General features: G+C 40.1%; 1 protein-coding gene across 2 annotated transcripts in view; it reads left to right on the top strand.

The window, feature by feature from the left end:
• Positions 1–26497, top strand: part of xylt1 (xylosyltransferase I) — a 73911-nt gene that overhangs the window by 6151 nt on the left and 41263 nt on the right. The window contains exon 1 of one of the 2 annotated variants that reach the window (XM_079827681.1): positions 6083–6216. The exons of the other annotated variant lie outside the window; for it this stretch is intronic. Coding sequence (XP_079683807.1) covers positions 6145–6216 — 72 coding nt within the window. The 5' untranslated portion in view covers positions 6083–6144. Of the gene's footprint in view, positions 1–6082; positions 6217–26497 lie in introns of those variants that run through there. 2 annotated transcript variants of the gene reach the window in all.

Below are 26497 nucleotides of genomic sequence, written 5' to 3'. Positions count from 1 at the left end.
ACTGTTGTGGATACATTGTCTTTCTCTCAGTCTTTTCCTGTTATTGAGTTGTTCCATCCTCTCCTCGCCGTGCAGTGCTGACTCACACTCCGTCAGTATGCCTGAGTGCTTCCAGGCCATCTCTCTGTCTCTGTTGCCTCTCTCTCTCTCTCTATCTCTCTCAACATTTGATCCAGGCTGGTCGTTGTTTTGCTTGATCATCAGAAGTTGCCCCAGGGTGCTCATTTGCCCCAGCTTCAGTTGGACAGCTGCCCTGTTAGCATTCCTCCTCTCCATTAGCTCTTAAACAGAAAGGGGAGTATATATCAGACCTTGTAAAGATTGTTGAGCCAGGTTGTTTTTGCATGGCTTTCAAAGACTAGAGGCGAAGTCAAATTTGTTTTCATGAGGTTACCTTCGTTCCAGAAGTGCAGAAAAGACCGAAAAGAGCACTTTCATCTCTCTCTGACTGTTACGTAATGAACCGAGCCAACACCTATTGATTTGTTTCTCTGTGTTAAGCTGATGGTTATCAGAAACAATTCCATGATGTGCTCTCTTAATGAGCGGGCTCGGTCCCATTGCCTCGCCAATGACTTCATCTACTAAAAAGAAAGCAGGCGCTCAGGCTGATTTTATAGTTTACACCGAGCACCGTGATAAAGACTTTCTTTTCCTGGCTCAGCCACTATCGTGAAAATGCTTTCAAGTGGCTGAATGTCTATTGTGTTCGAATATTTTGCTAGCAGTGCTTTATGTCCTTTGTAAACATGTCCATAAAAAGTGATCTAATTGTTATGTAAGCTTGACAGCACAATAGTGGCTTGTCACAGATAGGAAAAACAGCAAATTGGTGGACCGTAATTCTACCATTAACATAACTGTGGTCGGTCGCTATTCATACTTGGCTAAGTACGCTGCTACAGGCCCTTAATTCCATCTCACTCCTGTCATTGTTGCCGCCTATTTGTTATCACCCATTGTGTGGAAATAGGAGGGGGCGGGGCCTAAGGATTCTTGTGAGTAGTGGCCGGGATAATAGTGTTATTTGTGTGAGGTCTTTTTTGAGATGTGTGCGGTCTTGTTTGGATTAATTATATGCCGAATATTAGGGATGAATCAATATTAGAATTCTTTCTGAAGCAAATTATTTTCATATGGCCGAGATAACTCTGTAGCCTACACTTTCTCTTAAGTTAATTCATTAAAAATAAAACACTGAAAACTGAAATCAGTAACGCTATCCTGAATTTAGGCATCACATTATAATGTACAGTATGAAATATGGGTATTCATTTTGAGATGTGCTAAAGATTACATTTAACAGTGTTAAGGGACGGTCACTAGGGTTGTGCCGATGGACAATGACCGACATCACGATGGAGCGCGACCATCGTGATGCCACGCCCCCGTTGCGAGTGCGACACACACTAATCCTCTTCTATAGTATTAGTTAAACTAAAAACTTAGCAGGAATTGCTCTGTAAATTAAATTGAGAATGTAACTAATGCATATAGCCTATGCTATTTTAAATACTGTAGTCTATGCCAGATATATGCATAGCCTACATTTTGAAATCATTTGAGGCTGAAACATCCATATGCATGCGTGTTTATTTTAGCACTTCCGTCAGTGAAACAACACAGCCTATAAAACATTTAAACGATTTTCAGTAAATAATCGTTACCTCAAGAATATAAGAAAATTAAATATTAGTTAGAAAAATATTTTATTCATACTATTTCTCTGCAAAGATGCGTCATATACCTCTGCGCTTTGAGAGGAATGTGGGACACGAGCTGGATAGACACCTTCTCGAATATCTTCAAGTTTTCTCCTGATGTTGCAAGGCAACACTTGTTGTAAAAGTTCTGAAGAGCGGATTTTATCTTCCACAAGGGCAAGACATTTAGGCAATGTTTGATTATTCACTGCCAGAGAAAACGAAACTAAAATCACGGCGGCGTGTGTGTGAAATGCGCTATTCAAATAGACCGCTATTCTTGACGCGCCTAACCAAGTTTAATAACAAGAACAAACTGTGTTAAATACAATTTGAAGTAAAAAGGTATTCGTCCTTCAGTGTTTTTTATACTTTACCGCAGTAAAGGATGTGAATAGTTAATAGACTTAATTATAAGCAAACGAAAGGAAGAAACGATTATAATCCCCTGCGAAAATGGCGACGTGAGTGAAGATTTAGGAAAAGAAACGAGATGTCCATGTCCATTGGGATAAAATGGACTGGGCCTATTGTTAAAATTCACGGAAAATCGAGTGACCAGATCCAGATTGCAAAGCAGAATGAAAAAGTGCTATCTGACCATTATTTCCTTTCTAGGCTAAAAGCTTTGTGCTTCACTCCTGTGGTAATATTCACGTGCAAGTTGCAACAGCATTCACATACAAAACACTGGGTTAGTAAAATAACGAAATTATTTTTTTAAGAGTAGAAAATAGTATTTATGTAAAGAGATATATTTTTTAAAAAAAGAGCTCAACTCTTAGTGGAAGGAACCTATTTTTTTCCCCTCACGTGCAACCTAGCGGATGATTCATTATTTGGGTTAGTAAAAATAACGAAATGATAGTTTTAAGTAGAAAATAGTATTTATGTAAAGAGATATAGTATATTATCTACCTATTTACATAATTAAACGACGATATCATCGACCATCACGATGTTTTACTGTAAACATCGTCAACTGCCAATTTAGGGGACATCGCCCAACCCTAACGGTCACGCTGCACTTTTCGTTCCATTGACTTCCATTCACATGCATGCGAGAGACAGGAAGTGCAAGCACAAGTGAAGAAGTTATGCATTTCGCTGAGTTACAAAGTTCAAGTTCGGTGAACTGTGACCTGCGAATTTGTGTCACATGAAGAGGTGCGACCAATAGGAGATTGATATTCCACAGTGTAACCTTTTAGCTGAATTAAAAAAAACCTTTACAAATCCCTATACACTTATGAACACTGCTTAACTGCTTAAATACACCGTCGGGGCGAGCGGTTGACGCTGCAGATGAAGAGAGGTGCTGTGTGTTCACGTGAATACGTTCCCTGTGAGCAGTGGAAAGCGTTGGTCAGGGTGTAACTGTGAGTGTCGAGGTATGACAGTCTGACTGTAACCGTGTGTTGGTCAGATGAATGAGGCTTGTGTTGCAGCTCAGTCAGTGACGGCCGAAAGAAAATAAACTCTGGCATTCACTGGCTGCTTTACTACCACCATCCAGACAGGTAGTGCCCTGACCTAGCACCCCCCCACTACTTCTGTCTCTCTCTTTTTGCATCTGTCTCTTTGTCCATGAGCTTTATTGGCATGATAAATAATGGACTCTACTCACTCACAATTGCTTTTACATTTAGTCTCAGTGGCCACCATAACTTCCGGGGCATGCTTTATTTTGCTTTATTAACAATTTGTTATTCTTGATTGTTCTTATTTTACTATATTCTTCTAACAGTTTACTGTTTTATTGTAATAATAGTAATTTGTTACATTTATATAGCGCTTTTCTGGGTACTCAATGCGTTTAACATATAGAAAGGGGGAATCTCCTCAAACACCACCAATGTGCAGCCTCCACCTGGATGATGCGACGGCAGCCATATTGTGTCAGAACGCCCACCACACACCAGCTTGTTGGTGGAGAGGAGACCGAGTGAAGCCAATCAGTATATGGTAGGGGTGTAACGATTCCCTCATGTCACGATTCGATACATATCATGATACTGAACTTGCGATATAATATTGCGATACTCAAAGACACATGGTAAAAGGTTAACAAAAAAATGTACTGTTGATTTAAAATGCTTACATTTGGTATGACATTGGGGTGGTGGAAATGAATAGGCTTGGACTTGGTGCTGGTAACCCAATGCACAGGACGAAAATATTCATGATTCTGAAGCTGAAAATACAGAATTATTTTAGATGAGTATGCTTGCACTCTGTCACTGACTAATGACTATATTTAAAATAATGGAGGCCACTTTTTACTGGTAACATAATTTGGCATTATCAGGACCCACAAATAACAAATATTCCCCCATTTCATTATTCAACATTATATATAGTAGTTATGTAGTACTGACACTAAAACTCTGTAAACTTGAATTTTTTTCCTCACATGGTCATTTTCATTTTGGGTGAACTATACACACTATTTATTGTCAAAATCCGCGATACATATTGTTGCATTTTTTTATTGCAATATATTGTGACCGATATATTGTTACACCCCTAATATATGGGGATGATTAGGAGGCCAGGATGGACAGAGGCCAGTGGGCAAATTTGACCAGGATGCTGGGGTTGCAGCTCTTTCGAAAGGACATCCTGGGATTTTTAATGACCACAGAGAGTCAGGACCTCGGTTTAATGTCTCATCCGAAGGACGGTGCTTGTTACAGTATAGTGTCCCCATCACTATACTAGGGTGTTAGGACCATAGACCATAAAAAAATATGGACGACACGACTTCATTCGCTTCCGCTGAAGTAATTGAAGCCTCCGGAGGTCCAAATATGGCGCTGACATCTTGCGCAGATTTGAGACCGAGTCTGCACAGTAGTGATCTCGCGACCGGAATCTGCGCGGTATAGAGCAGGAAGTAGAGGTGCGATATCAAACTCCTGCCCACACTCTCGCAGATGCAGAACAATTAATTATGTCGGTGTGAAATTAACAGTTATGGAAATGTAGAAATTAAAGCTAAAGCTCCAATCTCCACCCAAAAATCCAGAAAAAGTCTGTTAGTGCCTCAGTGACAACTTCACTCAGAGAAGCCATCAATCTCAGCTGTCAATCATGACATCACACCCCCCGTTTTTATAGCATCAAATAACTTACTAAAACTAAACTTATTTAAAAAGCGAATCCCCTTGAAATTAAATCATCATGATAATATCTGCCTACAATGACAGCAACTTTGGGGGAAAAAAAATTTGAAGTGTAATTTGATTGTTTAGTTTATCTCTTGCCATTAGAAAACACGGAGGGGAGGGGTTATGGGGCGTGGAGGCTTCCGTTTCTGAGAGGAGTGCTACAGGCTTGGTTAGGACCCACACAGACCCCAGGGGGAGCCCCCCCTACTGGCCTCACTAACACCTCTTCCAGCAGCTACCTAGTTTCCCATCCAGGTACAGACCAGACACAACCCTGCTTAGCTTCAGTGAGAAACCAGTCTTGGGCAACAGGATGATATGGCTGCTGTAAACAATTTTTAAATTATTTTCATTGTTTGCAGTTTGTGTTAATCCCTTGTTTATGCGTGTAAAGCATTTTAAAATTTTGAGTTTGAAAGTATTTTTGCTGTATAAAGTATTTTTGATTAATTGATTTGAATGAAAACCATTTCCTCCATTTTACGTTAATGTAATACTCACTTAAAGTTAATATAATAACATCTCAAATTGAATATCCATTTTCATACTGTACATTATAATACGATGGTGCCTAAATTCACTTGATTTTATTTATTTTATTTTACAAAATATTATAGATTTTTAATATTGCCCATTTATCAGTAAAGTTTTGTAATCTGAGGAATCTCTCTCTAATCTCTCTCTCTCTCTCTCTCTCTCTCTCTCTCTCTCTCTCTCTCTCTCTCTCTCTCTCTCTCTTTCTCTCTCTCTCTCTCTCTCTCTGTGTGTCTGTTTCTCTCTCATTGTCTCTCTCTCTCTGTTTCCCATCTCTCTGTCTTTCAGTCTGTCTCTATTTCACCCACACACACTACAACACGTCCAACTTTATTCACACACATGGCATTCAAACATATCACACACACACACACACACACACACACACACACACACACACACACACACACACACACACACACACACACACACACACACACACTCAAATATCTTCTTTAGCTAAACAGGTTAACGGGACTCAGTACATAAGGTCTCTGAGTCTGTTATGTCTGTCTGTCTTTCTGTGTCTCTCTCTCTCTCTCTCTTCCTGTCTGCTTGGTCTCACAGTCTGTTTCTCTCCGCCGTGTATATTGTGTCCTCTGCATTCCTGCGCTGAACGTGGGCCAAACCAGCTCGTCCGTGTATCCATCGGCATCAAGCAGCCACCATAATCCACCCAGCATCAGATAATCACGCTACTCTACAACAACCTCATTACATACGGGCTAATATCAGCCATGGATTTTAGCAGATGCAAAAACAAATACTTCAAATCCATAATCCCAAAGGGAAAGACAAAAATCCCATTGGTAAGCATCTTAAACTAGTTTTTGTGTTTGTTTGTTTTTGTCTTATGCAGATAGCGAGAGGCATCCTAGGAATAAGGCCTGGTGTTGTTTTATGCTTGAGTGTGAAATTCAGAGAATTTAAATCACGATGTGAATTTTCAAGGCCCCGTTTGCAGACGTCTTCTGTTTTCCAAGACCTTTCATATCTCATTTTTGTTTTGTAGACGCCAAAGCTAATGATCCTCTTGTCATTTCTGCATTCAGTGGAGAATCATTTGTGGACGTCTGTGAATGTCAGCGATAAATTTATTGTGGTAAACGAAGAGAATATTATCTGAATATAATATAATCACAAATAGCTTTGTCTACTTTTTTCTAGCCACAAATGCCATTTCACCTATTCCATTATACAATATGCGTCCCACAACAGAGACCTAATTAAAGTGCGCTGGAAGGGCATAATTCTAGGCAATGCCTGCTGGGGCTTGTGGATCATGTCGGCTACATGTGACCAAGACGCAGGCTCTTTCACAGCCCCGATCACGTGACTCTTCTGCTCTCTTTTTTAGCGGCAAGCAAGAGAATGCGAGTATATCACACATTGGTGTGAATTCCCACTGAGCCTCTGAATGCTAATAAACTCCCTCTGCCACCCACGGTTAGATCCCCCTGGCCCCGACTCATCCTGGCAGAACAGAGGGTCCTGTTCGCACTCTTTTAGATGTACCCCCTGTGAATCCTTCTAAACAGCTGGTCTGTGCGTCTCTGATCGTTGTTTGTGCAACCAGCGGGTGTAAACGCAAAGTTTGCAATTGATTTCTGACAGGGAACTAGAGCCTCCCAAGCCCACTGTGTGACTGGAAGATGCAGTCGCAGGCTAACCGGAGAAGCGCCTTGAGCATCCAGGCTTAGGGTGCATCTCAATCAGTTCCCTAGCTCCCAATCTAGTGAATCAGTATATCGTGTACAAAAATTCGGGCACTGGTAAGGACAGTAAAGGACGCTGGCTCACTACACATTGGGACTCTAATGATTATTTCCGGCAAAGGGACAACGTCCTCATTGCACAACATCATTACTGGTATTTATGAACAACAGCAGAGCTGATATCTTTCTGACATTACTTGTAATGTTATTTAAAGGGCACCTATTATGCAAAATTCACTTTTACATGGTGTTTGAACCAGGGCTATAACTAACGATTATTTTGATTATCGATTAGTTTTTTTTTTTTCAATTAATCAGATAAAAGGCCCATTATTTATTTTATTGACAAAACACTGTTCCACATCCTGCCTAATGTTGTAATGTTTATGTGTACAGAAATGTGTGTTGGCAGTGTGTGTACACAACCACCCTATAATGGTAAACATCCACCCACTCCTTTTTTTAAATCCCCATAAATAATGAGTAGTGTCTCAGAACAAGTGATTTGCAGATTCTGGGCAATGTAAAGTCACATTTTACAGGCCCCGCCCACGAGTGTTGATGGACACTGCCGTATTAGCATAGACCCCGCCCTCAGAGAGCTGTACACAGTCCGCCATGTTCATCTCCTTGCCGGAGCATTTAACAGCAGCATTCAAGTAAGAAATGTGTTCTTAATAAAGCTACTAAAGTTATTCAGTCAAGTGCAGTGAGTGATTGTCTGTTTATCTTTTGTTTTTTAATTCATATTAACAGCATATACACTCACCTAAAGGATTATTAGGAACACCTGTTCAATTTCTTATTAATGCAATTATCTAATCAACCAATCACATGGCAGTTGCTTCAATGCGTTTAGGGGTGTGGTCCTGGTCAAGACAATCTCCTGAACTGGTTGTTGGTGCCAGACGGGCTGGTCTGAGTATTTCACAATCTGCTCAGTTACTGGGATTTTCACGCACAACCATTTCTAAGGTTTACAAAGAATGGTGTGAAAAGGGAAAAACATCCAGTATGCAGCAGTCCTGTGGGCGAAAATGCCTTGTTGATGCTAGAGGTCAGAGGAGAATGGGCAGACTGATTCAAGCTGATAGAAGAGCAACTTTGACTGAAATAACCACTTGTTACAACCGAGGTATGCAGCAAAGCATTTGTGAAGCCACAACACGCACAACCTTGAGGCGGATGGGCTACAACAGCAGAAGACCCCACCGGGTACCACTCATCTCCACTACAAATAGGAAAAAGAGGCTACAATTTGCACAAGCTCACCAAAATTGGACAGTTGAAGACTGGAAAAATGTTACCTGGCCTGAGTCTCGATTTCTGTTGAGACATTCAGATGGTAGAGTCAGAATTTGGCGTAAACAGAATGAGAACATGGATCCATCATGCCTTGTTACCACTGTGCAAGCTGGTGGTGGTGGTGGTATAATGGTGTGGGGGATGTTTTCTTGGCACACTTTAGGCCCCTTAGTGCCAATTGGGCATCGTTTAAATGCCACGGCCTACCTGAGCATTGTTTCTGACCATGTCCATCCCTTTATGACTACCATGTACCCATCCTCTGATGGCTACTTCCAGCAGGATAATGCACCATGTCACAAAGCTCGAATCATTTCAAATTGGTTTCCTGAACATGACAATGAGTTCACTGTACTAAAATGGCCCCCACAGTCACCAGATCTCAACCCAATAGAGCAACTTTGGGATGTGGTGGAACGGGAGCTTCGTGCCCTGGATGTGCTTCCCACAAATCTCCATCAACTGCAAGATGCTATCCTATCAATATGGGCCAACATTTCTAAAGAATGCTTTCAGCACCTTGTTGAATCAATGCCACGTAGAATTAAGGCAGTTCTGAAGGCCAAAAGGGGTCAAACACAGTATTAGTATGGTGTTCCTAATAATCCTTTAGGTGAGTGTATAGCAGTAGGTACTGCTATATATGCTGTTAATATGAATATGTATATTACACAGCTTTCACTTTAGTAATGTTACACAGATCTAATATACACACAGGATTGCTGTACTTGCTGCATACGTGCACAGACATAATCAACTGTTTTCATGTGAACTTCATTCGCGTGTTCACGAGCTGTGAAGGCTCCGCCCTCTGGGGTGGGGAGCAGCAGCTCATTTGCATTTAAAGGAGGACAGCTCATTTTTCTCAACCCCAACAATTGGCATTTTAAAAATGGTATATTAAATGATCTGTTAGGAATTTTGATCTGAAACTTCACAGACACTCTGGGGACACCTGAGACTTATATTATATCTTGTAAAAAGGGGCATAATAGTTGCCCTTTAAAGTAGGCCTACATTAAGATAAATACTTTGCTTGTTACATACATTTTAGACATAAATAAATTATAAATGTTATAAAAAGATAGATTGTGTTCATTACCTGTCTAACGCGATGTATGTTTATCCTGAAATATAATATATCACTTTCGTTAAGGGAACATAGTGAGCAGCATCGATGCATCCTGGGTTTTGCGTGCATTGTGGGACTTTTTAGTGAGTGAACGTTTCAGTGCACTGGAAGGATTCTGCGATTGAGACGGCCCTTAAAATGGCAGACTACCTGAGCAGTGCCCTGACTACTGAACTAGGGAGCTGATTGAGATGCACCCATAGTCTCTAGCAGTGATTAAGTGCAGGCTCCATGTTAAAGGAGAAAACTGCAATTTATGTGTATTTTCTCCTTTGAAAAAACAAAATAAAACACATAATCCAGCATCTACACCAATCCCTGGTGTAATCCTCAGCAATCCCAGAGGGTTTGATAATACTTTGTGTTGCTAGTATCTTTATTAACTGATTGTTTGCCCGGACCACTGATACCACCGGACCGCTCGCTTTTTTTTCTTCTTTCCTTCAGACCCTCTGATGCATATTGCAGACAACCTAGAAAGCACTTTCTTTGTCTGGAATGCTCTAATCTGATTGTATAAAATTGTTTATGAACCGGTTAGTTCCAGTCCTTGATTCTAATTGTTTGTAAATGTACTTGCTGTGTATTTTTTACTAATTTAGACAAAATAGTATTAGAATATAACTTATCCTCTCTAAGTGGGCGGTTCTTAGTGGGCGAGACTGTAGAACAACCTTTTTGTCAAATGTCTGGCTGTGAGTAGTATACCATGTGGTTGGTAGCCTGGTAAGGTGTCTGTCTCTTGGGAGACAGGTTTTTTTTTTTTTGAGTGTGATTCGGTGGACAGGTGAATCATCTGATTTATGAATCACCCTACCACACGATCTGTTCTTTTTCGCTGTAAGCTGTAGAGAGAGAATCACTTAATGTCAAGTGTCTGGTGTACGGGGACAGACCAGTCACTGAAGCACAGCTCTCAGTTCGACTTTTTCACTTTGGGGTGCCCTTTTAGAAACTCCAAAGAAGAGAAATGGGGTATCCATTTAAGGCCAAATTCACAACCTGAAAAGGTTGAATAGCCGAATGAAAGGAATACTAATGAAGTGAGGAAACTGACTTTGCTTGTGCCCTCTCTTTCTCCATAGTTAAGAGTGGATGGATGGAGCCTCTGAACTGAGAGGTGTCAGTTAATGGTCAATTACAATTTTAAGCTAGTTTTAGTGCTGTTCACCCATGCTAAAGTGTTGCTAGAGTGTTTTGAGTGGTTGCCAGGGCATGTTCTGAGCTGTTTCTTGCTAGCCAAAAAAGTGTATTTTGAGATATGGCTCAGGTCTCTCCATCAGTGTAAGTCTGTAGGACATTTTTTAGTTTCATCATCCATTAAATAAAAATCATTTGTCTAATTGCTATTGTACGTTTTCATTTATAGTTCATGTATTTATTTTGCGGGCACTTTCATTGCCTTAGTTATAGTATTTATTAATATTAAGATTAGCTTTTATTTTTATACTCCAGGGGGAAAAGAATGATTAGGGAACTTTGAGGGAGCCAAGGATGGCCTTTCAGGCGTGAAAAAAAGGTGTCTTCAGCGAATGGTGCGAGAGCGTTAGATACTCATGTGATATACCAAACGAACCGACTGAATGGGAACAACACTGTTTGCATTACATTATCCGTTCACTCCTGTTAAATCGAACCCAAGTCCTCCATTGTCTGCTCTATGCTGTACTGTTTAACCTACAGGAATGTCAAGGTAATAAAAATTTATAGTTTGGAGAATAGAGCTGCACAATTCTGAATAAATTGAGAATCTGGGCAAATGTCTACTGTCCATTTAACTGATTATGTTTGAAATGACTGTTGTTCCATATTGTTATTGTGAAGCGTCCTTTAGCTTGAGAAAGGCATTTTGTACATTAAACTTATTATTATTAATAATATTTCTGCAGTCTATTAAACAGTTTTTTTTTATTAATTTGAATTAAACATTTTTTAAAGTAGGTTTGAATGAATGATTCAATGACTCACCCATGAAGACTTCAATTGCTTCATTACTGAATGAATCAGCGTTTTTGAATGAATGGCAAATATATTTTTAACAGACACTTGTCGCCACCTACTGGTGTAACGATGTATTTGATAGTCTTTTATTTGAAGCATCAAGTTACTTTCAGTTGATTTACTCTATTTTTTAGAATCACGGTATGTCCGAAACACTGATTTTTATATCTGAAATATAAACTTTCATCCCAGTATATTATTATACATTATATCCAATAATTTGAATGTTTGTAAGACAGAAATAACGATACTGTGTGGTTAATCGTGCAGCTCTGTTACAGTGGCGGCTCCAGAGATTTTCTGTTGCAGGTGCTATGGGGATGCTCAACACTTAAAGAGCACCTATCATGGCATTTAAAATGTTCCAAATATTATTTTAGAAGTCCCCAACAAAAGTTTTGCATGCATGCAATGACAAAAAAGACTTTAGTTTTCTTATAATATGCATTTATTTTTACCTGTTTTGACAGCGATTCTCAAATGATTCCTTTAGTGATTCACTTTTCAAAACCCCGCCTTTACGTGACGCTAATCTGTGGTAATTGGTCCGATGACCCAGTCAGCTGTGATTGGTATAGTCTGTGCAGATATTTTCGGAAACGAAACGCCCATCAAAGTCTTATAGTGACAGTAATTTGTTAATATGTGTCAGGAGTTATGAATATGAAAACCGCGTCTGTACCGTTTGATTGTAATATGAGCCTCAGCTGATCTCATTCATAAAAAAACTCCTCTATTCTCCTCACGAAGACTCGCGACAAATCAACATCCCTCAGGGCTTTTAGTTCAAAAGTGTGCAGATGAGGAGACATATTGATAGATTCTCATATGTCTGTGTCAAATTTCTAAACAGAGGAGTATTTTTTATTCAATACTTCCTCAAAATGCGCAGATATAGCCTAATCATGAACGATTGAGTCTCTTATGTGTTGTTTTCAATTCATACTGGCAGCCGGAGGGCGCTCTGTGCACATGTAGTCCATGTACAGACAGACGAAGAAGATACCATGTGCCATAATAGTAGTCCATAATAAAAGCTTCCTGAGATCGCGAAACATACATTTGACGACTAAAAAACACTCAATCGCGACGATGTATGGTTTGTCTTCAAGCCACTTAGTCTTCAAATGCTCATCCTTGGGCAGATGAAAAAAGTTTGCTTTTGAGTCGCACAGAACACAGGGTCTCGTCGCCATGATGTTTTCTAGTTTTCACTGGCGTCTTGGAGCGCAATAAGTGGGCGTATCGTATTCAAATAACTTGACAAGTTGACGTCATCTAGTCAGAGAAAAAGCTTCGGTCTTCTTACGATTCTTAAAAATGACTCAGAGTCGACTCTTACTTTTGAAAGAAAATAACTATATATACGGTGTACTGTCATATTTTAAAACTATGCAGGATGTTTTTGTTCACTTAGATCTATGTTACACACTACATGAAAGGTAAATTTCAAAATTCCATGATAGGTGCTCTTTAAGAGAAGGTGCTTTGAATTTTGCGGCGTCATTATGGCATTATGGCATTATGGAGTCGCATTGGACCACCCTGGTATAAATTAATGCGTACATGCCCGCATTAACTATATTCGTTCCGCAACTATAGGCATATACATATATATATATAATTATAATAGGCCTAAGTATTCAACACAAGGGCTATAGATACAACATACATAAGCCTGCCAATGTAAACCTCTGAAAATATTATTTCACACAATTATGTCACAGTCGAGCCCTGAATACAACGGAGCAGCAACAGACACACGCTTCGGCCTAAAATGCTCAGATCATGAAATCACACAGCCAGTTACCAACACACTAGTCTGACCTAGGGTTGCCACCTTTAGTGTGGCCAAATAAGGGACACCCATTCATTTATTTCTAAAGAACTCTTTAGAGCCTATTTGGTGCACTTTAAAGGGATAGTTCACCCAAAATGAAAATTCTGTCATCATTTACTCGCCCTCATGATGTCCAAACCTGTATGAGTTTCTTTGTTCTGCTGAACACAAAAGAAGATATTTAGAAGAAAGTTTGTAACCAGGCTGCTTTGGGGGCACCATTGACTTCCATAGTAATCTTCCTGTGTGTTCAACATAACAAAGAAATATATACATGTTTGGAACAACTTGAGGGTGAGTAAATGATGACAGAATTTTCATTTTTGGGTGAACTGTCCCTTTAAAGGGGTGGTAAAACACATTCTTTTGAAGGCTTGACTGTGTTTGTGGGGTGCACTGTAACATGTGTTCATGCTTCGTTTAAAAAAAAATTGCCTTATTTTTCATATATTTGACCTTTATTCTACACTGCTCTGTCCCTCCTTGTAAAACGGTCTGATGGTTTCCGGGTTGTATGAAGCCAGTCCCTCAAAAATACGCAATGGGCTCAGATTGGTTAGCTGACCCAGTGTGTTGTGATTCGCTAACCGCCTAGTGCACGTTTGTCGGAAACGTCACGCCCCTTACCTTTACCGGAGGCTGTGCTTTGGTCAGTATTAGAAACAACGGCGTCAATAAAACCATATGAGCCCGAATCAGACCCAGAACATTTGAGTGAAGATGATCGAGCAGAACCTGTTCAGTCCTCAAGAGTAAAGACTGCGGATCTATAGTGATCGCTACTGAATGGCACTTTAACTTTTGTCTTTTTAGAACGATTATAGCCAAATATCTGTCGCAAGAACTAACCCAAAACGAACACTAAGCACTGGCTTTAACTAGTAAGTTAGCCAAATCACACACAGAACCATGTTTAGCATGCCTGTAGATAAACAATACATAAAAGCTCTAATCAAAGAATCATTTACACTAATGCCAAGTTCGCTGTTGAGATTTTAACGTTAGTGTTTGTAACGTTAGGTGTTCGTCGGATAACGTTAAGTAAGAATGAGCATTTAACAGACTGGTTTGCAGAACAGCGTTGTCATCTGTTTACTTCCTTGCTACAACCTATTACAGGAAAACACATCGATGAAAAATAAATCAGACTTACAGGTTGTGGCCCGTAAACAGCTTCTGTTTGTAAATCCAGCTTTCAGGACAAGCCGTTGTGCATATCCTGCATTGAACTCGCGAAGTTTGTGGAAGTTTTCCTCCGTGAAATGTGCAGCGCGCGCGTCGTGCATCCACGCACTGGCAGTGTTTTTTTCACGCAGCTGACGTTGTGCAAATCCGGCATTGAAATCGCGAAGACGGTGGATGTTTTCCTCCGTGAGATGTGCTGCAGGGAGCCCCGCGCGCGCCTGTTCCCCGTCTCAAACACACGTGCATATAACATGCTGTATGTTAAACGCTCTGCAACGCACCCCCGTCCCAAGGAAGGCTGAACAGAGCAAGTACCCCAGACCTGAAATCAGGATGAAAATAACAGCGTTTCCTTGGCATCGCGGCAACAACACTCCAGCCTAACTATACCACAACAGCGCCGCGATACAAAATGGCCTCACCCCCCCTTATTTAATATTCTCGGAGGAGGGGTTTATGTAAATATTGAGCCTGTTGATGTCACCAACCCGGGAGGAATGTCTGTAGTCGCCTACTGGCCGTTTGCTGTAGTTCTTAGAAACTGATTTCTTTAAAAGCAAATATAGCTCTATATCTGGAGATCCTCTTGCGTTCAAACGGTGGACGCGACGCGAGCTCGACATGTTTTTAAAAAAACGTGTAAGTTTACAGGCACACGGCACAGCTCATGTTCTCGAGACTCCGCCGCTATGGCAACAAAGCCGCTAAAACGCAATCACGCACACATGAGCTCCTGTACTACTTATTGTGAAATTGATTTCTTTATATTTGCTATCAGTATTCTCCACACTGCAAAATCTGTATGTTAATTGAACTATGTGTGGACCTATGTAAAATATGGGACAATTTGCATCCCGTATTGGTTTGATACGGGACGCGTCATTTTGCTTGTAAATACGGGACGATTCCGTATTTTACGGGACGGGTGGCAACCCTAGTCTGACCTGCAGCACAAACCGTAACGTTAGCATCCTCAATGGAAACCGCCGCCGCTGATTCTCCGTCTTCAAGTTCATCCCCAGGATTTTCTTGTTCCTGAGGCTCTGTGACGACGAGTGTTGTGCCTGCACCTTCACAGTCTCGTTTCTCGTTTCAGGATGTGACTCAGAACGTGGACGTTTAGGGAGCAAAAAATTATCCATTTTGGTGTAACGTTATTTTACTTTGCTAAAACTCGCTATCCAAAACAAGCTGAAATGAGTTAAGGTCAGAGGTTTTCGGGCGCCGAACCCATTGGCCAAAGAAGATCACCTGTTTGGGCCTCATGTTATTTTAGACTAAAATATATATAATTTTAAATTATTATTTAATTCCTTTTTTAAAAACATGAAAAAGAATATTCAAACATGACATTAAAATATAAATATAAAAAAATTACAGACATTTCTTGGGGGTGCTGGGCAGGTGCTATGGCTATTATAGGGGGAGCTGCAGCACCACCTAGCCCCCCCCCTGGCGCCGCCACTGCTCTGTTAGAGAGTATAGTATAGTTATGTACATCGTTGTAGATATTCCAAGCTGTAAAAGCAATATAGATGAATCTTCATACCTCCCAGCCCTAGAAATAGTTCAAGTACCACCATGAAACATCGTGCACATGCTGAAACGCATGTACACTAAATGAGTGAGTGAGTGCAAGAGCCTCCCAGATGATCTTGAGCTCGCTGAAAAGATCCAATTGAGACACCACTGAGTAATGGTGACTGAAAGGCTGCCAAAGCACTGGCTCTAAGAGTCAAGCTTTGCTTCTGTAATCCACCCTTGTGCCAATAGGAGGGGGCAAATAAATGACCGTAATTATCCTTAGAGCTGTTATTTGCATATGTTTGCGTTCTTTTTCTCTAACATTAGTTTTCAGTCGCTTTGCCATTTAAGTTTCTATTTAGGTTGATTTAGTGTAAGTGTTGGTTACAGCCTCCATGACATTAAGGCAGCACTGCTCATAAAAGACGTCACCGAGTGTGTAAGTCTTGCTGCTGATCTACCTCAGCCCGCTGTTATTGCTCTTCAACATCGAGACGACGTGGAAGGATTGTGCCACTGTGCCCGCAGTCTGCTGCCTGACTGTGTCAGAATGGTCTGCGACGCATTTTAGGGCAGTTTATGGCGGTATTAAAACACTTCCCCTCCAAACCAGCATAGTTAGTGTAATTAAAGTCTATGGCTGCCTCAAAGTTCCCTAATCATTCTTTTCCCCCTGGTGTGCTCTCTCTCTCTCTCTCTCTCTCTCTCTCTCTCTTCTCTCTCTCTCTCTCTCTCTCTCTCTCTCTTCTCTCTCTCTCTCTCTCTTTCTCTCTCTCTCTCTCTCTCACAATTCTAATTCTGCCTCTATATTGCTCATCCTTTTTCTCTCTCTCACTTTGTAATGGGAAGGATTTAGTTGTCTGATGAATAGCACTGCACAGGCTAACTGATCCCATAGGGTCTGAAGGGATGCTGATTCTGGCCAAGAGAAAAGGCCACAGCCCTAGAGATCATCTGTTGATGGCGTTCACACACTCCTTCAGCTACACCATTTCAAATCTCTACCGCCCATTGCAGACCAGTTTTGCCCAAGAGAGGGAGTCTCCTTCTCTATTACAGGTCCCCTGTCCTGCCTGTTGATGTACTGCTCGACCGGCCATAAATCTGAACCTGACGGTTTTTGCTCCAAACACCTGATCGGCAACTGGACAGTTTATATTTTTATTTTGGCCAATCTCTATTCCGGACTTGCACACAAACTGCCTTGCAATCATTTCCCAAAATGTAATTTATGTGGAAATATAACGAAGTTTGTAAACAGGACATGAACACAGACCAGAGATGGAGACACGCTGAAGAAGGACAAAAAGAAGAACATTTAGTTCTCTCTAATACCCCTTTCAAATGGCTACAGATATTTTTGTTTTTGTTTTAGGCCAGTTTGTCGGTTATAGAGCAAATAAACAACAAATAAATTTGCAGACAGCAAGGACCAAGGACCCTCGCATATGCATATGATCCTACGCAAATGTGTTGCCTCTTCCTTTCCTTTGTTTCCAAAAGCATTTTTTTGGAGTATTACAGTCGTTTTCAGTTCAATTTCAATTCAAAATAATTGATTAGTTTATACATATTTTTTTATGGCATATTAAATAGTGCCCTACAAGACAATAAACAAAACATAGATTTTATTTTCTCTCAGATTGGCAAAATACATACTAACAGTATTTTGGAAAAAATAATAAATATATATAAATATATATATAATTTTATAAATGTTTTTTTTTTTTTTTTTTTTTTACAAAATAGCAATACAAGTATAATTAATTAATTTATTGAAATTTATTTTATAGCCTATACAATATTCCCATACAACTAATGAGCAAAATTCAGACCCACTTTATATTAGGTGGCCTTAACTACTATGTACTAACATACATATATATTTATATTCTACTTACATTTAAAAAAATACCTGCATGTAATTACATCTGTAACTAATTTCTCTAATTACATTTATAATTACACTGTTGACCCATCCTTTACACCTAATCCTTAAACTTACCCATATCACCACACCTGTCCATAACTTTACCCGTATCCCACTTCAATACCAGCAAAAGGATTTTGCAGTACAATATGAACACAATAAGTAAATTGTACTTATTTATAAACGACATGATGGTACTGAACATGAACAATTGCTATATTTATATGCCATCCAAGACACTTCAGTCATACCATGGTGTTGCCATGGTACATGTCCACCTTGCTGTTTTTTAGTACTTTCTTTTTAGTGACAAATCTCTCTTGCCAGCAGAAAAGTGCATTGTGGGATTGCATCTGTAGTCACAGCGTCAGACTCATCCATAAACCTCAGTGTTCTTTTTTTCTTTTCTCCCACAAGCACAGTGATGTACAATGCAACCACATTCAGCATATAGCCCTGACCACAGCCGCATACTCTAAAGGAAATCAATACTTCATAACAGCTCCCAGGCAGGCAGGGAATCCTGCATCTGTGTCTACAAGTTGTAGGGAGAGACAAAGAACTTCAGGTGTAACAGGATCAATCGTAGGAACCATCTCACACACACACACACACACACTCACACACACTCACACACACTCACACACATACTGATAACTCACATGATAGGATGCTGACGTGATACTGGCCTGGGTTAGAGTGGAAGTAGACTGGCAGCATGTGGAAGAGCTGTCAGAAGAACTCAGGAAAAGCCAGATATGAGGGCCAAGGGCTTAGACTCACCCCCAATCTGAGAATTAATTTCTGCTCGAATTCTTCAGTCATTCGTCACCTCTGCATTCAGAGCTCTCTCTCTCTCTCTCTCTCTCTCTCTCTCTCTCTCTCTCTCTCTCTCTCTCTCTCTCTCTCTCTCTCTCTCTCTCTCTCTCTCTCTCTCTCTCTCTCTCACTCACTCACTCACTTGCTGTGAGAAGTAAATGTGGCTTTTTCCCCCTCATAGCCTGGCAGTCCCTCTGACTGTGTCATGTGAAGAGTTGTTCTAATCTCTTCTTCCAAATTTTGAGGCCTTTCCCTCCTTTTATGAGATTCTTTTCAAGTTTTAATAGGCACATGAGTCTTTGAAGTGGGGTTCTCCACTCATGTCCCATCATTGTTTCAAATTAAGGGCTTAAAGATAGCGCAGTTCCCTGCATCTCAGCGTTTTCGCACAGCCTCTCCTCCTCTCATTTTACTGCACAGTCAAATTGAAGAGCTCTGTGTAAACACTTCTTAAATAAATGTCTGAAGAGTGTAGTGGTGGGACTAGGGATGCACTCATTAATATTCTGCCGATTAATTCTTTTCATGTTATTGGCGATAACTGATAAATGGTGATATTAAGATTGTAAAATGAATTAACAAATAAAATTAATACATTTTATACTTTTAAATAAAAAATACTCTAAGATACACTCTGAAAACTACAATCAGTTTTTTTTGGTCTTGCTTGTTAAGATGCCAGGTGGGGATACAAGCATGCAAAACAACATTTGCATATGCATATAACCAGTGCATGGTTAAGCCAGTCTCAGGCTTGAAGGTGTTAGAGATTAGGGTTAGCTGTACTTGTTGGTAGATTGTTGGAAAATTGGTTGTATGTGGGCAAGTGGTGGGCAGGTTCATATCGGAGCCTGCAGCTACCTTCTACTATTATACATCTCTGGCCAAGCAGAATATTTTGGCCTATGTAAAGAGTAGAGCTGGTCCAAATACCATTTTTTGAGCTTCAAAGCTCTGGTAGTAATCAACACAGAATATTCGGAGGGAGGGGGCTGAATATATTCTTCTCTCTAATAAAGGCAGGAATCTCGAGAAGGGGCGCGCCTCATGCAGGCAGGGCTTATATGCTCCGAGAACGGACATTGCACTAGTGATTCGCAGTAGATTAATTTAGATTGATCATAACGGGTAGTTAATAGGCTTGCTGTGATAGCTGGTGTTACCGGTGTTCAGGCATAACACCGGTTATATCACTTGCCCACCTCGGCACCGCCCCCCACCGTCGTTTTGATTTTTCATTAATAATATGCTAATGAACCCACCATTCAAGCAACCCGCCCCCGAATTGGCACTGTAAAAAAAAAAGAAAAAAGAGTATTGTATTTCACCAGATTTTATAGTGTAAACATATTCAAGTGCGAATGAGAACTGATTCGAGGGGGATGCCAGGTGTGCGAGAAAAAAATCGATAAAAATCGAATACCAACCCACCAAACGAATATTCTGGTCCAGCCCTAATAATGAGTAAGACTAAACTTGGTTACCGGGTTGGGCCAGTGTGCGTAAATTACAGGGTATACATTGGTACTGTTCAATTAGAACACTTTTTGTTTGTAAAAGTTGTGTTGTGTCCACTTCAAGTGAATGATACCATTCACAAAGAATACATGTTTGTAATACAAAGTGACTAACAATGTTACAAAAGATTTAGAATTAAAACGGCTGTTCTTTTCAACTTTCTATTCATCGAGAATCCTGAAAAACTAATTATTACCGGTTCCACAAAAATATTAAGCATCAAAACTGTTTCCACCATTGATAATAGTAAAAAAAAAAAAAAATTGAGCTGCAAATAATCATATTAGAAAGATTTCTGAAGGATTTGACACTGAAGACTGGAGTAACTTTGCTTTGCCATCACATAAATGAATATTAAAATAGAAAACTGTTACTTTAAACTGTAAAAATATTTCACAATGTTAGAGTTTTATTGTATTTTTGGTCAAACAAATGTAGCCTTGGTGAGCATAAGAGACGTATTTAACATTTGTTTTAAATCGGGTAGGTCATAAGAACATAGTATTACTTACAAGGACAGAATGCCAAGAGGTAGTTGGCTTCTTGAGGGAATATTGATAATTAAACTGCTGAGACCTGAAAGAGATAAATTAAGCAAATGCCAGGCTGAGCTTGGATTAAATGCAGAACTGGGACGTCAGATGTGGATAATATTGTTATTTGGTTTCCAATCTGAGGGGTACATTAATGCATGGACAACAGCCATGGGTTAATATCAGAATTGGATACGAGCTGATGGAATTGCGCTGTGATGGATGGATGTAAATGAGATCTGTTAATGGAGATGGAGACTCAGAGGAGAGGTGATCAGTACTTATTCAGGGTGATTTTGCAGATTTATTGAGCTCTGTGGGATAGAGCTATCTAACAAAACAAAAAAAAAGAAAAATGTCTTTGTTTCAGACAAACAAACCGACCTCAGAACTCTCAATCGGATTGAAAGGTGTGTGGAGAAATAATGTATGAATATTCAAACAGCATGTTTTGATATGCAGTAGCAGCAGAGCAGAGAAAACAGCAAAAGTATTGAGTCATGAACAGAAGGAGAGTGTTTTTCGAGCGTCTGCTGGCATTGCAGTGTTCTGCTGTCTGTAAAAGGGCACCCCAATGCTGAACAGGACAGTTGCATCACTATTCTCGCCATTGATTTTCTTGTATCGACATCTGCTCTGCGTCACACTCCAATAAATGATGCATCGCGTGTGCTGCCAATGTTTGTCTAAATTGGTTCCCTCCTCACATCTAGTCTATAATTGTCATTAAATATTTTTAGATATAGGCCTACAGTGACTTGTAGCAGAGCAGCAGAGAAATTTGGATGTACCTTCCGTTCCCTTTTGCATGACTGCAAAAGCTTCTAATTATAATATGGCTTTCAGTTTGGTTATTTTTTACTGCTTGTTCGCCTGTTTTGTGTCAATTCACAGTTTTATAAAGTAGCTCTTAATGGGGGATAATTAGGAAATGGTTTGTTTGAATGACTTGTATAGAAACATACTTTTTATTTAATCAACACAATGACTGCAATTGTTGTGTAATTAGATTTTACAAGGTACTGTAGTTTCCCCACATGCTGGTTTTCTACTGATTAGTAACTTATAAAGAAAATGGCCGGATTGCTGGTACCAGCTGATATATATTTATATTATTCATTTGCTAACTATGTAAATTTAATGCAGTTTGATCGTTGTTTTCAGACAAAAGTGGCTTTTGATTGTGGATCTGCGTACTAATGCAATACTAAAAAGTCAAATTGAGACCTGCTGAGTTGTGCTGTTGGCCAGAGCCTTTGAAATCGGGATGGCAAGGATGGAATGGTATGCCAATTAACGGTCCGGTGCTTCTCAGGTTTTCTATTACAGATGGTGTATTGATACTCCGTATGCTTGTGCACGACCGGACCAGAGAAGCCATCCGTCAAGTCCCATGTGTGTATAACCTGATCGCGCCAAACTCTACATCTGCAGAGTTTGGGGTTGTTAGCATGGCACCGGCATTTGCTGAAAAAACAAAGCAAGAGAAGACTGACCCGAGACGAGTTCTGCCGGTCCACTTTTGGGAGTCTGTTTGATGTTCTTCTAATTCTTCCACATGGGCCACAGAGAGCAGCCTGTATGTTTTAGCTCTCTGTTGGTTGATGCCTCCCAAATAACAGGCCTGGAAAACCGCCTTTTGCACTGACCTTGCTGCTGTCATTATATCCAAATCTGGGTTGTTCCATGTATATACCTTACTATTAGCAATCAGAGAAGAGATTAGCCCAAAATACCCCCCGTTTCAGTGTTCTGTTGGTGGTGCGTGTGGCTGAGAGAACCGAAGGAACCGAGCCAGGGTGGGGCTGTTCTCGGTCCTGGTTCGTGGAAAGGTATTTCTGAGCACGGTGGGTTTTAGCCTGTTTACACAAGCGGAATGAACAAGCAGTGGGTCTTCCTACACAGACCTGCTTTTTAGACATACGCCCAGCGGTCCTGTCGCCCACACAAAGCTGTAGTTCTCCCACGCTTCCTGGCTGAAAGGGGTGGTTATGTAAAGGCATTGGGGCCCGAGTCCCAGACCACTTCTTATGCGAGGAGGCCACATGTTGAGCAATCTGTCTCACAAGCAGCACCTTGAGCATTCATTAAGAAATCCTTAGCCGAGAGTGGCCGCATCCATTGTGGATTCTGTCTAATTGCTGCGCTGCCTCATTTGTATGCCTCTTTAAACACTCTGGTTTTACCCCCCTCATTAACGAAGGCTTCCTGTCGACGGAAAGGTGGTAGTTTGTTTGTTTTGATGTAACCGGTTTAACTAAAGAACATGCGTGGAATGTGATGCTGTTCTCTGAAACAGATCAGAGGCCAGATTCACGAAAATCTTAAGATTTTCTTAAGGAATTTCTTAGGAACATTCTTACATATTTATTCGAATTTATTTTGGTTGCAATTTTAAGCTATATTAAATATTTAATCTTTTTTTACAGATGAAAATAACAGGTTTTTGGGAATACAAAATATTGTTAACTTTATTCTTAAGAAGAGAAAAGCTATTAATAAGAATATTATTATTATTAAGAATGTTTAATGTAACTGGCCCTAGGTTTGTGCGCAGGGCTTGACAAATGCAGGTGGATTTCAGCAGTGGCGTGTAACGCATTAAGTCCTACTAGCCATTTTGACGGGTTGAATGTTATATAAAATATATATAGGCTACATTTTTCTATTGTAGTCTTTTAAAAAAGGCATCTGAAATAATAAAGTAGTTGTGTTGATGCATATACGATACGATACTTAAATATCTGAATCACTTCCAATACTCATTTTCCACAGAATAGATACACTATTACAGATGCAATATTCATGCTCCGGATGAATATTGTTGATTACAGGGCTTGTTGGCGTGGGATTGCTTATATATTGTGCATAATTTTACTCATTCCCACATACTATGCTAAATTGCACACACATAAAGCCGCCTCTCAATACTAAATTGAGTTCTTTTACGCTGCTTATTGCGCTTAAACAATCAAATATACACAAAATAATGTCAAAATGCTGGTCTTGGCGAGTATTCACATAAACACAGTCAGTTATGTTTTAAGTGAACGTAAACAGTTGAGAAAGAAAACACATGTAACAGTATAATGGATCTGTGCATCGGGTTTTAAAGTTACAGCAGCCTAATATATCTGTTGCCAAATTATAAGATAATTTAAAAAATATATATTTTAATGGCAGTTTTTCCCCATGGTATTGATAATTGTGGCCAGTCAAAATGCTGAGTGGCTTGTAACTTTGGAAAACCACTAGCCACTGTGGCTGGTGAGCAAAAAAGATAAGTTAGACTTTGTTGGCAGTTCTATTCAGTTCAAATGGAGCCATTTCTTCACTTTTAAATTTTGCCCAACCCAGATACAGAAGACTGGCAACCTTCTTAAAATGGCCAGCTTTCACTAGTTGAGCTGTGTGACTCCGTATCCCTCAGACTTAGGAAAGCATTTTCTGAGACAGTGCCAGAAATCCCTACCATAATGGATTACTGTTGACCACTTGATACAAAAGCCGTGGCCTTAAACCTTAAAGCAGCAGGCTAAGCCTGGCTTAATGTTTGCTCATTTGCACTGGTGAGGGCTGTGGGCCCTGCACTTCAGAGGGAAGAGGATGATGCCAATCAGGCCTCATGCCAACAGGTGCTCAGCAAGCTTGGGGCTGCGTTCAATAGGAAAAACGCCACAAAGCGCCTCAAGCAGAGGCTTATGGGGAATCTCTGTACTCTTCACAGAGAATCCAAAACTGATGATTCTGAGCTTAGTCCCGCACAGCTTACCAGCTTAGTGCACAAATCACAGACCAGATAGGGGTTCAAATGTAAATGTTCATGCTTGAGGAACTGTCATTAGTGCCCAAACAATTAGTGCTTGTGTCCTTGTATTGGTTCTGTTAATCTATTAATGGTGAAGTCTGTAAGTATGTATCAGAGATAAAAGCCGATAAAACACTTTTAAATAAAATTATTGTGGTTTTATTCTTAAACTGTTCTAATCTCTAAATTAGCCTTTTCTTTAGCTCTTTATCATGATAAACCCCAAAAAAAGGTACATTTTGATCAATTAGTGGAGTAAATACAGCTTAGTAAGAAGTAGGTCGGGTGCTTTTCTATGATTTTTCGTTATAGTTGGGAAGATTTCTGCTACGTCTGCGTACAAACGATCAGTCATGTTGTGGCAGGCCTTGATCAAGGACTGATGATGGCCTCTATCCTTACGCACTGGAAAAGTAAGCTGTGTGCTTTCAAGTTCAGAAGCTTCATAAACATTGAAGTTGCCATGCAGAGGAGTCGTCGTTTGAAGTCCCGTGATCATGTTTTGTAGCTAGTTATCAAAGACCGTTTGAGCCGAGTACCTTTCCCATCCATCATGAATTTTTGTCAGGATTCTAAATGGGTTTATCTGAGTGTTTTTTGGGTGTGCATAGTGGAAAGTAACTAAGTGATTCTAAATTACAGACTTTATATTTGTGTAAATGCGATGGAAGTGGTCATAACTGTCATCACAATATGACCAACAAAACTGTTCCTGGTTATATTGCAATCGTTTGATCGTGCACATTTTTCCAAATAAAAAGCAACGCTTTGTTGTCCTTTAATCCAACTGTAATAACTTGCTCTTCCTTTGAAATATGGGTAATTGGATAATGTTAACCAATAGAGAAATAATATAGATGTGCACTATTTTAGCAAACTCTCATTTGGTCTGGCTTCATGCTTTGCAATGAATTGTTCTTCTTGAAACTTTTCTGCAATGAACATTCTGTTTAACTCTGAAAAATGTCATATTGAGGAAGTGAAATGTTGCAAACATTTTTTTGTTTTTGTTTCTTTAAGTCTTACTAACCATGAACCACATAGGTTCTCTTTCTCTTGAAGAGCATTTCCCACCATTTCTCCTATTGCCTCCAGATCTTCTCTAATGTAGTATTCTTGTTCAGGCTTTGCGGCATCTCTTTGACTCATGTTGGCCTTGTAGAAGAAGGTGTTGTAGCACTGACAGTCCGCGGAGTGTCTCATGCAGACCTGCTCTTTTTCCGCCTGGGGGGCTGAGCTGAGCTTATTTGTCATCTCTAGTGGAAGCGATTTTCGCTATTTTTCCCAGTAGCCCACTCAGAGCTGCGAGCAAGAATGGCTATGGGACCAGCCCCTTCATTAGACTGAATCACCACAGGACAGGAACAAGGCTCAGAGCAAAACAGTGTGTGAGAGAAAATAGGCAGAGCGATGTCTCTAGGTATGCGAATACTGTACTGTACTGGTTATGTTTTCGTAAGTGTGGTTTGCATGCATGTGTGTTAGACTGCATGTTTGGCTTGAAAAAAAAATGAAATACTTCCTCTGTGGTTCTTGTTATGCATCAAGTTCTTTCTCTCTGCCTGTCCTCTGTGTCTGCCCCATTGTTAGGAACAACTGTTCTGTTTGCAGAGGTGATGAAAGCCCATTGGCAATTTTCACACAATCTACCTAATATCTGAATCAATTTTAATTCAGTTCGGTTTAGCTTGGCCTCCATCTCCGGGATGAAAGCACAGGGTGATGGCAGCAAGATATAAACACCCTGAGAGCGTTGTAGAAATTTTGGATGATGCCATTG

The sequence above is a fragment of the Gobio gobio genome (assembly GCF_949357685.1).
Source record: "Gobio gobio genome assembly, chromosome: 1".
NCBI lineage: Eukaryota > Metazoa > Chordata > Actinopteri > Cypriniformes > Gobionidae > Gobio > Gobio gobio.
This window is presented reverse-complemented; position numbering and strand designations above follow the sequence as displayed.